The sequence below is a fragment of the Mus musculus genome, chromosome 2, assembly GCF_000001635.26.
Source record: "Mus musculus strain C57BL/6J chromosome 2, GRCm38.p6 C57BL/6J".
NCBI classification, from domain to species: domain Eukaryota; kingdom Metazoa; phylum Chordata; class Mammalia; order Rodentia; family Muridae; genus Mus; species Mus musculus.
The window spans coordinates 128,592,754-128,607,540 of NC_000068.7; the positions used below are offsets into that span (position 1 = coordinate 128,592,754).

Genomic DNA, 14,787 nt, shown 5'->3' on the forward strand with positions numbered 1-14,787 from the left:
GTGGGGGAAGCATTCCTCTTGCTGTCTTCAGGTGTTACATGTAAATTCCTCACTAGGCTTGAGAAGGGGAGAGCCCAGCATTGGCCAAGTGGGTGCCTCTCATGGTCACGTGGGGTCTTCTGTTCCTGCAGCTCCACAGGTCACCAGTATTCTGGCTTCCAGTGATGGCTCTGCAGGGGATGTCCCTGAGCAGAGATCCAAGAGGAAAAAGGGCCAAAGAAAAAGAAAACTGGACAATATCAAGATGGGTAGGTGTCTGCCCCTTGACATTCTTTTTTTTTTAATATTTTTATTACATATTTTCCTCAATTACATTTCCAATGCTATCTCAAAAGTCCCCCATACCCTCCCCCCCACTTCCCTACCCACCCATTCCCAGTTTTTTGGCCCTGGCGTTCCCCTGTACTGGGGCATATACAGTTTGTGTGTCCAATGGGCCTCTCTTTCCAGTGATGGCCGACTAGGCCATCTTTTGATACATATGCAGCTAGAGTCAAGAGCTCGGGGGTACTGGTTAGTTCATAATGTTGTTCCATCTATAGGGTTGCAGATCCCTTTAGCTCCTTGGGTACTTTCTCTAGCTCCTCCATTGGGAGCCCTGTGATCCATCCAATAGCTGACTGTGAGCATCCACTTCTGTGTTTGCTAGGCCCCGGCATAGGCCCCTTGACATTCTTGTCCAAGTATAAATGCAACTTGAAATAGCATACCACTGTGCCTAGTTCCTCCCTCTTCCCAAACTCTTCTAAATCAAGTTTTACAAGGCCAGAGCAAGGGGTGTCCTGATGATCTAGGACATCAACTTTATTCTTCACTTTTGTAGCAATTGTAGATAAAAGATCAGCAAATTCATTTATCTCCCTGGGGTGTCTTACAGGCAGAATGATCCACAGAAAGAGGTACCAGAGAACAGCTGGAGCTTGATAAAATATTTCATTGTAACTCAATGTCTACTCTAATGTGTAGATAAGTGAAAGCAATTTCTGCCAGATGTTTCTAGATGTCACATGGAATTCTGAGAAGGGAAGAACCCAACCATGTCCAGGTTGTCTTCTTGTGGTCATGTGAGGTCTCTTCCTGCAGATCCAGAAGTCTGTGTCACTCTTGCCTCCAGTGATGCCTCGGCAGGGGATGTCCCTGTGCAGCGAACCAAAAGGAAGAGGGCTCACAAGACAAGGACACTTGTGGATGTCAAAGCAGGTATATGTCCATTCTTGTCCCTGCATGAAGAGCCAGTCACAGCCAAGTTACTACCGTCACTTAGTCTTCGAGAAGTGACGGATTCCTGAGCAGTGGTCAGGAGGTTGCCAGTGTTCTCAGCCTGGCCACATCCATGGTTATACTGAGAAGCTCTTATTCCCACAGCTATCCAAGAGGGCAGCGTGCTGGCCTCCAGCACAGCCACCCCTGAAGCTGCCCCTGGAGCCACCTCAAAGCTCAAGTTCCCCAGGAGGGGGAAGAAAAGGAGCATATGGGCTGTGAACCGTATAGAGGGGATGAAACTCATACTGAACAAGAAGAGAAGAGCCAGCTACCGCCCTGAGGACCTCGAAGCCTTCTACCGACTTCTGGGTGGGTCCTCTGAACTGAGGATTAGATGCTTGGGGCCAACTCTCAAAACTGAACATTGAGTGTAGGGAGCAAAGGTTCCAACCTCCCCAGAGTGCTCCCTAGAGTGCACATGGGCCCCCAGGTAACACAGATGAAGGGCCCCAGAGTTATGTGGAGGTGTTTTGTTTCTGTGACGAATCCTTGGAGAGAAGAACACAGAAAACATTACTGATCTGGCTTTTGCAATGCGCTAGCACCCAAACATTTACAAAATAAAGTTGCTATCAGCTCTTGTTCGTGCCATAAGAGAGCTTCAGACGGCCACAGCACCTAGAGGTGGGCAAGGACAATGACAGGAGAGCTCTATGAAACCAGAAAGGCACAGAAAGTCTCTCCAAGGTGATATGAGGCCATAGATCTGGGATCAAGTGTGGCAGGTTCGGAACAACTTCCAGGTATACTACCTGGTAGAGCATCTACCAGCCATAGTCAGTTATTTACGCCTTTTTTAATGAATTAAAGGATATCCACTCAGCTCCTCGGCCTCTTCCACTGCATTCCAGTGTTCAATTCCTACATGTGACTGCCAGGTACCCTGTTGGATGACAGTGTCCAATACTTACATGTGGCCCTAAGGAGTCATGTTGTTTGGCAGAAGAATGGAATGGTTTAACCACTTGAGAATGCTCTATCAGACAGTGCCCTTCTGAGGGTCAGGGAAATTACAGAAGACACACACTGTACAAGTGCTAGTTGCCTAGGCAACTGGTGAAGGACTCACAGGACACTACAAGCACAGGTCTTCACCAGAAAAGGGTGACTTCAGGAAGGAACTCTAAGCAGAGATGAGCTCTGGTGGAGAGGCAAAGTTGGTCACTATCTCAGGGAGAGAGACCACCCAGGGAAGAAGGGAGAGGCTGTAAGCATGGAGCTATGAACTCTGCTTCTCTGCCCAAGGACTCAGTCATCATATAGACAGGGGATTTTGATACAGTCCCAATATAGTGAATGGACAGGCTGTGCATTCCTAGAGAGCTAAGGTCACATCTGAGTTGTTGTAGTAAAATTTAACATTGAGAGCTATGTCAAATCCCTTCAATGAGGAAAAGTACCAAATGTCTTCACTGAGCAAGCTCAAGAATCAACAGCAAAATTCAATACATAAAAACAACATGGTATGTCAATGACAGGGACAAACTATGTTTTTGAAATAAATGTTATAACCTTAAGAGAGGTCCTGCTTCCTCTAAGGAGCCAGCTCAGGGGGAGAAGTCTGGAGGCCACAGATTACTCCTGAAACATACCCCTGGGAAAAGGGGCCCCAAAATTATATCCTTGGCCCACCAGATGGGAGCTCCAAGTCCCTCTCATTCTTGCTTCCTTTGCAGAGGATCCTGTGGTCCAGAATTTCTTGGCAGCGGACATTTTCTTCAGGGTGACTGACAAGGTACCTGCAGCCTCAGACATTCTATAGTCACAGTCCTTAAAGGACAGGCAGACAATATTAGAGGGTGGGAGCCCAAGATAACCCAAGGCTGCTACTACCCATTGTTATTATATTCCCCCAATTCCTTCCTGGTTTTCCAATCAGCTCATATACACAAAACAAGTGTACTCCAGCCCCTCACTCTGTGTATCATTGGGTATGGCAGTGGGATGCAGAAGGACTAGGCCCCACTGAGATTTCTTGTCCTCTTGTCTACCACTTGCCTCCTCTCACCTGTCTCTCTACACAGTATCTGCTGTCTATGGTGGTGGAGTATTTTGGTCGAGTTGGGCTTCCTGGACATCTCTACAACAGGATCTACTTCTTCCTGGCCCTGTGAGCATCTCCTGGGGACCAGTCCTCAATCTTTCCAAACCCTAATCACACAGCTTCCATCAATCCATCAGGACCAAGTGGTGACCCTCAAACCAGAGTAGTTGAAACTTTCAAGGGAATCAGGTAGGGGAGGAAGGAGAGAGTCCTGAAAGTTGAGAAGTTGAAGGAAGTTGAGAAGTTGGGAAGGAAGAACTATGTTTGCTTTTCCTGAGCTGAGAAGTAAATGGGCTCTGTGTCCAGGATGCCCTGGGGATGGTCTAGACCAAAAGTCAACCTGCATGGACTGCTTCCCTATCCTCCCTCTCAACTGTGTGTTCCCGCCAACTCTGCCTGAGTCTGACTGTCACAGTTAGGGATATGTGTTTCCCCCTCCCTGTGGCAGCTATATCGCCTGTGACATGGAAGAGGATGACCCCATATCCAAGAGGAGCATCTTCCAATTCTTGCTGGGCAGAGACACCTGGCAAGGCTTATACAAGGATTTCCTGAAGCTGCAGAAGGATTTCATCCTAGCCATGGATTACCAAGCCTGGGTCACGCCAGATCAGTGTGCAGAGGTCTGCCAGGGTTCTGCTAGTGGAGTGGGTAGACAGGGTCCTGCCCAGGGAAGACCATGGATGGGTTCATCCTCCTGGACTCACCTCATTTCCCTCTCAGATCCAGAACCAGAACCCACAGCACTGGGTCTGGAGTCGGGTGCGCCAGGGCACCCCTTAGGTTCCCAGGCCTGGGGACCATCAGCAGGGTCGTGGAGCATGGGGCTGCACTTGAGCCAGGTGAGTGGAGGTCCTAGCCAAGGGCTCAGCTCCACATGCATGGGCTAGCTCTGTCCTCTGGGTCCCTGAAGCAGCATTCTGGGCTGTGTAGACATGAGAGGAAACATATAAGCACTGCTGAGATACAGAAAGTATACCTTAATTCTCCAGCCAGATTGTGTCACAGAACTACGAAATCTGTGACACAAGGTTTTAGTCCTTTTATTGTTGTTATTTTAAGCCTTTTATTGTTGTTGTTGCTGTTGTAGTATTTTTTGTTTGTTTGTTTGTTTGTTTGTTTGTTTTTGAGACAGGGTTTCTCTGTATATCCCTCCCTGGCTGTCCTGGAACTCAGTCTGTAGACCAGGCTGGCCTCGAACTCAGAAATCCGCCTGCCTCTGCCTCCTGAGTGCTGGGATTAAAGGCGTGCGCCACCATGCCCGGCCATTTTTTTAAAATATTTATTTATTTATTTATTTATTTATTTATTTGTTTGTTTGTTTGTTTATTATATGTAAGTACACTGTAGCTGTCTTCAGACACTCCAGAAGACGGCATCAGATTTCATTACAAATGGTTGTGAGCCACCATGTGGTTGCTGGGATTTGAACTCAGGACCTTTGGAAGAGCAGTCGGTGCTCTTAACCGCTGAGCCATCTCACCAGCCCCCTGTATTTTATTTTTAACTCACAGAAAAAAATTTAAACTTACATTGTTAAGGCAACAACTCCAGTCTGAGCTCAGGTGACATTTTAAAATATAGTTAGATGAAAAATACTGGAGGAATCCACTCCGGTGAAGAGACTTTGTTGTGTGGCTCTTGGGAGAGAAGAGAAATTCCAACCTCCGGGTTTGTATGTTTCACACCCGCATAAAGAAAGGTTTTCTGAACTGGGCCCGTGGAGAACATGATCAGATCACATGATCAGGTCCCATGTCAAATGATGTCCTCATATCTAGCGCTAGTCTCTGAAAATAGTGGGATTGCAGGGAACAAAAAGGAGCAAGCAGGCAGGGAATTCTGTGAGGAAGACAACCACTATATAACACAGGAAACAACCCTGTCTGCCATTACACTCCAAGGCACACCCTCTTGGGTTGAAATTTCTCTTTCTATTTGGATTTATTTGAAGTGGAGAGAGAAGTCTATGAGATGTTTAAGGGTCTCTTTGTCCTGTCATACAGTTGTGCTAAAATAGCCCACTAGCTATCCTACCATGCTGCAGGGTGTGACTGAAACTCATCTGTCCCAGTGGGTGGATAGAGTAGGGGAAAGATGAAATCAGGAACCCCGAGTTATAGGAGAAACCCAGTTTAGCAGAAGTTTTGTCTCATTCCCTGGACTTTCCTAGAAGAGTAAAACTCACCACATATACACACACACACAAGGATCTCAAGATATGGCATCAGTAGTCATGGCTACTCTGGGTTCATCACTTGGAACAGTGAGAAGTAACCCTAAGCTTCCATAGCATTTTCCACCATAAACTTTGTGTGTGATATGCAGAAATTTACCTTTTCTATCCTAACAACACACTCTCTCTCCTTGTAGCTCCTGACCACCCCTGCCATCTCCCCTGCCCCCAACAAGAAGCTAGATGATGAAATCAATGGCCAAGGTGAAAGGACACACAACTCTAGCCTCTGTATTTTTGACCCACATGCCAAAAAGACACATGGGAGAAAAGATAGACACATGGACAGATGGAGCTGGGAAACCAGTCACTACACAAAGAAGAATGAGACAAGAGCCTATGTTTCACCCTGCACCAGAGTCAACTCCAAATCTGTAGCATAAGACCTGAAACTGTGAAACTGTCAGGGGTAAAATCAGGGAAAACATTGCAGGACACGGACATAGGTGAGGAGTTCCCAAACAGTTCCAGTAGCCCAGGAAAGAAGGCCAACAATGACTGTGAGCTCGTGATGCTACAGAGCTCTATATAGAAAAGGCCAAGTGAAAAGACAGCCTGCGGGGCGGAGAAAGTCTTGGCCCAGTGTACATCTGACAGGATCAACCAGGATATACAAGGAATTCCAAAAAAGGAAATAACACAACGGAGGAGAGAGGGAGGGAGGGAGAGAGAGAGAGGGAGAGGGAGAGGGAGAGGGAGAGGGAGAGGGAGAGGGAGAGGGAGAGGGAGAGGGAGAGAGAGAGAGAGAGAGAGAGAGAGAGAGAGAGAGAGAGAGAGAATAATTTAAAAAAAGATCACCTGCCCTAAGGCAGCGTGGGTGGGCAGGGGGAGTCACTATGGTGTGTAAATATGTAGTGGAGAGATAGGAGAGAAGGAGAAACAGTTCAAGCATCATGAAGAGAGGTGGAACTGGAGATGTGAGGGTGGTATGACTAGCCCTGCCACCTGAGGCCATCATGGTGAGGTCCTGACTCATGCTCAGGACTTAGAATCCCACCAATCCTTGCTCTGGAAATGCAGACACAGCAATGAAATCTTCATTTCTTCAGGAACAGTGTGCTAGAGTTATAAAAGTGTCCAAAACGGAAAATACAGAGAAAGGATGGATAAGCTCTCTGGGTCACTTCTTACAAATGCATGTGAATCTTTATAGCAAAATATAAAAGTTTTATGGGAATGGGAGAAGATCGCTTGAGGGTTCAAAGGAGATGCCACCTTTACCCTTGCTGCCCATAGCCCATTCCTGGAGTGGGTTTCTTCAATAAACCAGAGAGCAAGTTCTGGTGGAATTGTGTGTCATCAGTGAAGAGACTCTGGCCAGCTCAAGTGTGGGGAGTGAGCATGGCTCTGGCAGGCATTATTCTCCCCCATTCCCTCTGCCTTGCTAAAAACTGTTAGGTTACATTCCTAGAGCGAGCCCAAGGTCTATTCCCTTACTTTGCCACTTCCTTCTCCTGAGGCTGACTACTAACGTCCACCTATCAAAGTATTGAAGTCCAGCAATCAAAAGCCACCTTTGGCTCACCTAAAGGAGGAAGGGAGGGAGGGAGGGAGGGAGGGAGGGAGGGAGGGAGGGAGGGAGGGAGGGAGGGAGGGAGGGAGGGAGGGAGGAAAACTGTAACTACTATTACTTTTTTTCCAGGAAGCAGGTTAAGCAGAAAGAAATAGCCTGGTTAGAATCAGGCTGAATCCCTTAGCTGTTCTGAGATGACCTTTTATGTCCACACCAGTTGCCTCAGAGATGGCTCCAAAGCATGAGAACCAACAAAGAAGGGTTGGAAGAAGCAAGTGCCCATGGAAGGTGTCTTCCTAGTTCTCTTCACCATTGGTGTCCAGGTGAATGAGGAGCAGAAGCCAAGCTCCCTCTCACCACCAACTCAACTCTTAAAGTCAAGTTCTAGAGGGCACTGCGAGGGGCATCCTGATGTGCCAGGAGGACAATCCCTTGTTCACCTTTGTAGCTATGACAGAGAGAAGCCCAACATTTGTGTATGCCTCTCCACAGAGGGCATCCTGCAGGCAGAATAAGCCATGGAGAGCAGAACCAGAGAGAAACATATATTTGACAAAGAATAGTATATAGTAACAGAGTTCCCAGCCTCTTCTGTAGATAAGTGCAAGTGTGTGTAGGAGTAGGGAGCTGGGGAGGGAGACACATTGACCATTCCTTTCATGTCCTCAGAATTCATATACAAATTCCTCACCAAGTTTTAGAAAATAGGAACCATTGCCCGGGTAGGTCTCATCCATGATCACATGGGGTCTTCTCTCCCTGCAAAAGCTCAGGTCAGCTCTAGTGATGCTTCTGCACAGGCTGCCCATGAGGAGAGAACCAAGAGGAAGAGGGGTCAGAGGCAAAGCAAGTTGGTATGCATACTTCAAGGGAAGTATGCATACTCTATCACCCCTGAACTCCCTTGTCCCTGAAGGCCCAGTGACAGCTGAGTGATTTCTTGTCACCTTGTCTTCATGAGGTGATGTCTACGTATCAGAGTAGTGGCCAGGAAGTAAGTTACTTATCAGGTTTTGTCTCTGCAGCTTTCCAGGAGAGTGGCCTGCAGGCCTCTGAAGCCATAACAGGTTTCTGAGCTGAAGTTCTCCAGGAGGCAGAAGGGGAGCATGTGGACTGTGGAGCATACACCGGGGTGAAACTTTGGATAAACAAGAAGAGAAATCCCAGTTACTGCTCTGAAGCCCTTTGTGGGTGTGTTTTGTGAGCTGGGGAAATGCCCAGGACCAGCTCTCAAAACTGAGGAACCTTCCTCCAGGCTTCAGAATAAACCCAGATGGCACAGATTCAAGGACCAGCAGCTCTGCAAGGTGTAAGGAGTCTCCCTTTGTGTGTCAATAGGCTGACAAATTACAGCAAGCCACCTCTCCACAGGCAGACCCATTCACTGCTCCCCCCTCCAGTCACAGAGGTGAAGGCAAGTGGTGAAGACTATAAAGGTTCCTACTTCTCCGGTCTTCGCATAAAGTCTGTGCTTCCAGAAAGCAACTCTAAAGCAAGGAGCTCCTGTGCAGAGGGAAACAGTCACTAATGCAGGCAATGAGAAGATGCAAGAAAGCAGTGGGGGGCAGGGGTTGATACTGTGAGCAGTTGGCCAAGAAGACTCCATCCCTGCCAGAGCATCAGTCAAAACATAGAGAGGAGCCATGTCACATGGTGAACTGACAGAATGTGGTACCATAGAGTCAAAAGGACAAAAGCCAGGTTCTTAAGTTGAGGAAAATTTATTAAACATTGGGAACCACAGAGAAACAGATCAAATCTCACCATTTACCACATTAAAGGATTTACAACAATGACATTTAACAGATTTAACACCCAGCATGCCTGTGCCAATGAGAGAAGCAAGCATGGGTTTGTGATACTGGGCTGAGGGCCTCCTGCAGGGAGGCGGCTGCTTAACCCCAGAAACAGCTGCCACTCTGACAGGAGAGCCCACATGTGACCACTGAGCTCCTTCAACTTCCCTTCCTTTGTGTAGCCTGCAGAAGGCTTCGTGATCCTTGGGAGCAGTAACTAGGATTTTCTTCTTGTTTATCCAGAGTTTCATCCTGGCAGCTGATATTTTCCTGACTGACTGAGAGGCACCTGCAATACCAGAGAGGGAGGGTGGGTCTAAGGAGTAATTCCTAGATACAGGAGAAAAGAAATGTCCAGAAATGGATCCTGGGAGGGCACACTGCCCATCTTTATTGACCCTGAACTCCTTCCTCACAGCCGCAAGGCTTCTAGACACCTCAGTCTCTTATGTGTGAAATTGATGACATGGCAAAGGGATAGGGAAGGTCCCAGGGTCTGTTGAGATATTTTGTTCCATATCCAACTGTCCATTCTCCACCCCTTATGAGCAGTCTGCTCACAGTCAATGCTGTCCATGCTGATGGAATACTTTGGCCTATTCAGTCTGCCTGGACATCCCTACAACAGGATCTATTTCTTCCTGGTCCTATGAGCATCTCCTGAGGACCAGCTCTCAAACTGTCCAAACCCAACTCATACAGCTTGCATCAGTCCATCAGGCTCATTCTGTGTGTCAAGTGGTGACTCCACACACAGCTGAAATCTTCCTGTGTCCAGGTGGTAAGGGGACACAGGACTTGAGGTCATGGATGTGCCAGTAATCACCAGTAGCCCTCTACAGACTGAGCTACCTGAAGGAAGACGGCACTGTGAAGGAGGACTTCCCTTTCCCTAGGCTTGGGCACATGGACCTAGTGTTGAGGATGCCTCGAGATCCCTGTAGGCTCAGGTCAATCTGAAGATACAGCTTCCCTGTGCCTACCTCATCTCTTAGATTTGTACTTCCCCCTCTGTAACATCTCTCAACTGCTCTGTCTTGGTCTAGGGGTTATGGTTAGGGACATACACTTCCCCACTCTTTGTGGCAGCTACATTGCCTGTGAATGGAAGAGGATGACTCCATACCTAAGGGGAGTATTTTTCCATTCTTGCTGGGCAGAGACACCTGGCAAGACTCGTACAAGGACTTCCTGAGGCTGCAGAAGAGTTCTTCCAAGCCTGGGTCACACCAGAGCAGTGTGTAGAGGTCTGTTAGGGTTCAGCTAGGGGAGTGGGTAGACAGAATCCTGCCCAGGGAAGAGCAAGGATGGGCTCATCCTCCTGGACTCACCTCATTTCCCTCTCAGATCCGGAACTAAAACTCACAGCACTGAGTCTGGAGCCATGTGTGCCAGGGCACCCCTTAGGTTCCCAGACCTGGGAGCACAGTCATGGAGCAGGTTGCTGCACATATGTGGGCTATCTCTGTCCTCTGGGTCCCTGAAGCAGTATTCTAGACTATGTAGACATGGGAGGAGGCTGTGCTATCATCTTTCATCTTAGAGTTTCCTCTTGGATGAGAGCACATGAGCACTACTAAGGTAGAGAAAGTGTATAAACCTCAGTTCTCCAACTGGATTGTATCACAGGACCATGTAGTCCATGGCACAAAGTTTCAATTTGCATGTCCTTTTTTGGTGTGTGTGTGTGTGTGTGTGTGTGTGTGTGTGTGTGTGTGTGATGTTTTGTTTTTAACTTGCAGAAACTTGTTTCTAGGCAACAAATTTAATTTAAGCTCAGGTGACATTTAAAAATATGCCTTGGTAAAAAAAAAACACTGGAGGAATCCACTCTGGAGAAGAGACTCTTCATTGTGTGGTTCCTGGGAGAAAAGAAGAGAAATTCCAACCTCTGCTCCTGGGTTCTGTATGTTTTGCTGCCACATGAAAGAAGGTTCTGTGAGCTGTGCCTGTGAAGGACATGACTAGGTCACACATTTCCATGGGCAAATGAAGTCCTGACATTGCTAGTCTCTGAAAACAGTGAGATTGCAAGGAACAAAATGGAGTGAATGGACAGGGAATTCTGTGAGGAAGACAACTGCTATATAGCACAGGAACAACCCTGTGTGGCAAGACACTCCAAGGCACACCCTCTTGGGTTGAAATTTCCCTTTCTATTGGATTTACTTGAAGTGTAGAGAGAACTCTAGTGAAATGTTCAAGAGTCTTTGTCTAGGCATATGGCTATGCTAAAACAACCCACTAGATATCCTGCATATTGCAGGTTATATCAGTCTATTTTAACCCTGGACAATTAAAGAAGGGAGAGAAGAAAACAGGAACCTTGTCTTCAACTGTGAGCTAGTTGGCCAAAGATTAACCACTGTGGGTTTTATGGGAATGTCAAAAACAACCACATTGGGAATCTTTAAATTCCAAATGCTATAGTATTCGGGGGCCCTAGGGTTTTGTCCTTCCTAGACAGGTGAGTGACCACTGATCTCCCCAGTTCTTTTCTTCCATGTAGCATATATGTGATGTTCAAGAGTTTCCTTGCACTTTTCCTTTGTCTAGTCCTTGCCTACCCTTGCTAACTCCTTCCCTGCTAAGAAGCCATTGTCTTATGCCTGGGATCCAGTGTCTGTGCAATGGCAGCAACCCACCTCCAGCCCTCCTCAGGATGTAAGATGGAAAGTCCAGTAAGAACAAGAAGCCCTCACCAAGGAATCACTGTTCTCTGCTGTCAAATGGGTACCCTACAAAGGTCCCTGTCCCCTGAGTATCCAGGGCAAGGTCTCACAGCAATTTGGAAGGACACTCAAGGACAGCTGTACCTTTGGAGAGCAAGAAGAGGAAGAGGAAGGCTATAGGGGAAAGCTTGAGTGTCCTAGACAACTAAGGAAGAAGGTAAAGAGATGGTGGGGGTGGGGGGCAGCAGGTGCACTGGGAAGAGACAACTGAGATGGGGAGAGAACAACTCAGTCTGGAAGCCCCAGAGACTTACATCAGAGGATGGAGGGATTTCCGAGCTGACATTCCTGCGGAAACTGTCTTCAGAGCTCTTTCTGCACAGTCTTCCAGATTATCCAATGAAGGAATTTGAGGGGAAATCTGAGATGAAGCCCTGAGGTACTGGGCATTACAGTGTAGAGATATGAGGCTGAAATCAAAGCAGGAACAGAAGTAACTTAATATGCAACTTGCATGCCCTAATGACTTAACAAGCAGCCATCAGGACCCAGGAGGAGGAAGAGAAGAGGCAAAGAAGGTGAGGATGAGGGCACCACCAACACTGGAAACAAAAGGCTGGAAGACAAGAGATAGGAAAGAGGGCCTGAAGAAGTGAAGCCATCCTAAGTGCAAAGCATCCGATAAGTATCAAAAGAGCAAAGAAAGGAGATCAAATAGAAACTTAAAATAAAAAAAAAAAAATACTACACATATACCATATGGCTGAGGAACGTAGTATTATACTGGCTATTATTTGAAATATATTGTTATGTTTTGGTTCTGTTGTTCTACTAAATGGTAGTTTGGTTACATTATTTGTATTAATAAATGTTTTACTAAAAAGGACCCTGATTGACTCACAAAGCAAAATCTAGCTCTTCACTGCTTGAAAGATCATATCAAAATACTAAAAACTATGCTTGGAGTAGAGGACAAGTAATTGGGAACTCCAAGATGAGAGTGCCATCTGGAGTCCAGAGGGAGGAAAGCTAGCTTAGAGCATCTAAGGTCTTGGGAACCTGAGGAAAGCTAGGCACTACAGGGTAATTCAATGGAGTCAGTGGGGGGTGGGGTGGGGGATGGGGTGGGGTAGGGTGGGGTGGGGGATGGGGTGGGGTGGGGTGGGGGGAACACTTGATGTGCAAGCCTGATGTGAATTTGATCCCTAGAGTATGATACACAACAGAAACAAAAGAGACCATACCCCAACAAGAAAGAAGGTAAAGGCCCACTTCTCAAAAGTTTTCCTCTTGGATTTGGAGAGATGTCCATTATGAGAATTGCCTGTTCTTGCAGAGAAACTGAGTTCAATCCCTAGCATTTACAAGGAAGCACAATACAATCTGTAAATCTAGTTCCAGGGGATCTGAAGCCCTCTTCTGGCTTCTGGGAGCACTGCAAGCATGTGGTACATGGACATACATTCAAAGCACTCAAACATACAAACAAGTGGGAATTCTGTGGTACACATGTACCTTCACACATACATTTTAAAAAATTTGTAAACATAATTAAAGAATCAAGTTGGTCCTCTGATGCTTATTGTCCTCATTATCACATCATCAATATAAAATGTAGGGCTCCAGAGATTGCAGTCCCTTTTACTACACAAGGGAGAATCCAATTTGTTTTCCTTATAAACTAAAGTTGCTTGGAGTTTTGTTGTTATTACCTCCCCCCAAGTTATTGCAAGCTCTTTGCCAACGTTCATTTTCTGCCCATAATGAGGCAATCTCAGCATTAGTAAAAGGAACCACAATTTCTGCTGGGTCTATTCCTGCTAACTGATGAGCCTTGTTTTACCTTTCAGAAACAATTTAGAAACCCTTTCTATATATGTTTTTATTTTTTTTACTGTGTGTGCTAAAAATATTTATTCTAAGATATAATCTTCACTTTGCTTAAGAATTCCTGTGGGAGAATGATTAGAAGGCAAGATAAATAAAATACAAGCCATCTTTGGATCAATACAATCTATATGTCTAGCCTATAGTTTCTTTTCTACTAGAACCAACTTCTTTCCAGCTAACAATTTTCTTTGACTATTTAAGTCTTTATTACCTCATAAGGTTTGAAATAAATTACTTAGCTTTTAAGTTTTTAAGTAGTCAATCCAATTGTAGGCCATAGCCAGTTAATATCTCAGCAATTTCTGAAAATCATTAAGAGTTCTTAATTGGTCTCTCCTGGTTTGTAGTTTTTGTGGTTGAATCCTTTGTAGACTTATGTCCTAGAAAATTAATATAATCTCCTCTTTGTATTTTTTTTTCAGGAGCAATTTGTAATCCCCAACAAGGCAAAATTCTCTATTTCATCAAACGTATTTTCTAAGGTATCTCTCTTTGAATCAGCCAGCAAAATATCATCCATATAATGGTAAATTATGGACTGAGGAAACTGCTTATGAATTATTTCGCATGATTGCTGTACTGAAAAGTACTGGCATCAAGTAGGGCTATTTAACATTCCTTGTGGTTTTCCAAAGGCTTTCCAATGATACCTCTTTATTGGACAACTATTAAAAGTAGGTGATGAGAAAGCAAACCTTCCCCTATCATGTTCATGTAAAGAGATTGTGAAAAAGCAATCTTTAAAATCAATCACTATGGGACTCAGTTCTCTCCTAAACTACGTGTCTCTAAGCTATCAAACCGCCATCCCACAAATATGGATCAGGTAATGATGCAGTTGGTAGAGTCAAGTTGGCAGTTTATAAAGGACTCAATTTGGCTGGTTAAAAGATGCACCAAACCCAACAAAAAAGAATTCCAGAAGATCGCCATGGCCACAGCTATAGGATTTGCTATCATGGGATTCATTGGTTTCTTCATGAAACTGATCCATATCCCTATTAATAACATTATTATGGGTGGCTGAGTCCTTTCTCACCATGGGACGAGTGAGCCAGTGAGGGGTGACAAGTGCATGAAGTGAAACGTTGCCTGGATGCTGTGTGGTTTTTGTTTCTTTCCTCTTTCCTATGAGGTTTTCTATTTCTCAATTAAAATAACTTCAAAATAAAATAATCAATCACTATAATAGGCCATTCCTTAGGTAACAAGAAAGGTAATGGGATTCCAGGCTGTAATGAGTGATTTTCTTAATTGCTCTCAGATCTGTCAACATCCTCCATTTGCCAGATTTCTTTTAAATGACAAATACCTGAGAATCCCAAGGGCTGGTGGGCTCTTCTGTATGTTGAGCCTTCAGCTGCTCATGGACT

General features: G+C 45.7%; 1 protein-coding gene, 1 long non-coding RNA gene and 1 pseudogene across 4 annotated transcripts in view; 2 read left to right on the top strand and 1 right to left on the bottom strand.

Moving 5' to 3' along the window:
• Positions 1 to 8,909, top strand: part of Spdye4c (speedy/RINGO cell cycle regulator family, member E4C) — a 10,462-nt gene extending 1,553 nt beyond the window's left edge. The window contains exons 4-13 of one of the 3 annotated variants that reach the window (XM_017318199.2): positions 132 to 248; positions 1,084 to 1,200; positions 1,366 to 1,572; positions 2,940 to 2,998; positions 3,288 to 3,373; positions 3,756 to 3,930; positions 4,031 to 4,149; positions 5,681 to 5,747; positions 7,274 to 7,379; positions 8,082 to 8,909. In XM_017318199.2, coding sequence (XP_017173688.1) covers positions 132 to 248; positions 1,084 to 1,200; positions 1,366 to 1,572; positions 2,940 to 2,998; positions 3,288 to 3,373; positions 3,756 to 3,930; positions 4,031 to 4,090 — 821 coding nt within the window. In that variant the 3' untranslated portion in view covers positions 4,091 to 4,149; positions 5,681 to 5,747; positions 7,274 to 7,379; positions 8,082 to 8,909. Of the gene's footprint in view, positions 1 to 131; positions 249 to 1,083; positions 1,201 to 1,365; positions 1,573 to 2,939; positions 2,999 to 3,287; positions 3,374 to 3,755; positions 3,931 to 4,030; positions 4,150 to 5,680; positions 6,147 to 7,273; positions 7,380 to 8,081 lie in introns of those variants that run through there. The other 2 variants (XM_017318198.2, NM_001310641.1) reach the window with 2 other exon arrangements.
• Gm39929 lies at positions 8,762 to 12,629 on the bottom strand. The gene is made up of 2 exons (XR_866724.2): positions 11,839 to 12,629; positions 8,762 to 9,141 (listed from the first exon to the last, which is right to left on the bottom strand). It is a non-coding gene; the product is annotated as a predicted gene, 39929 (long non-coding RNA).
• A 1,559-nt stretch (positions 12,630 to 14,188) lies between these two features.
• Gm14007 lies at positions 14,189 to 14,466 on the top strand (annotated as a pseudogene).
• The last annotated feature ends 321 nt before the right edge of the window (positions 14,467 to 14,787 follow it).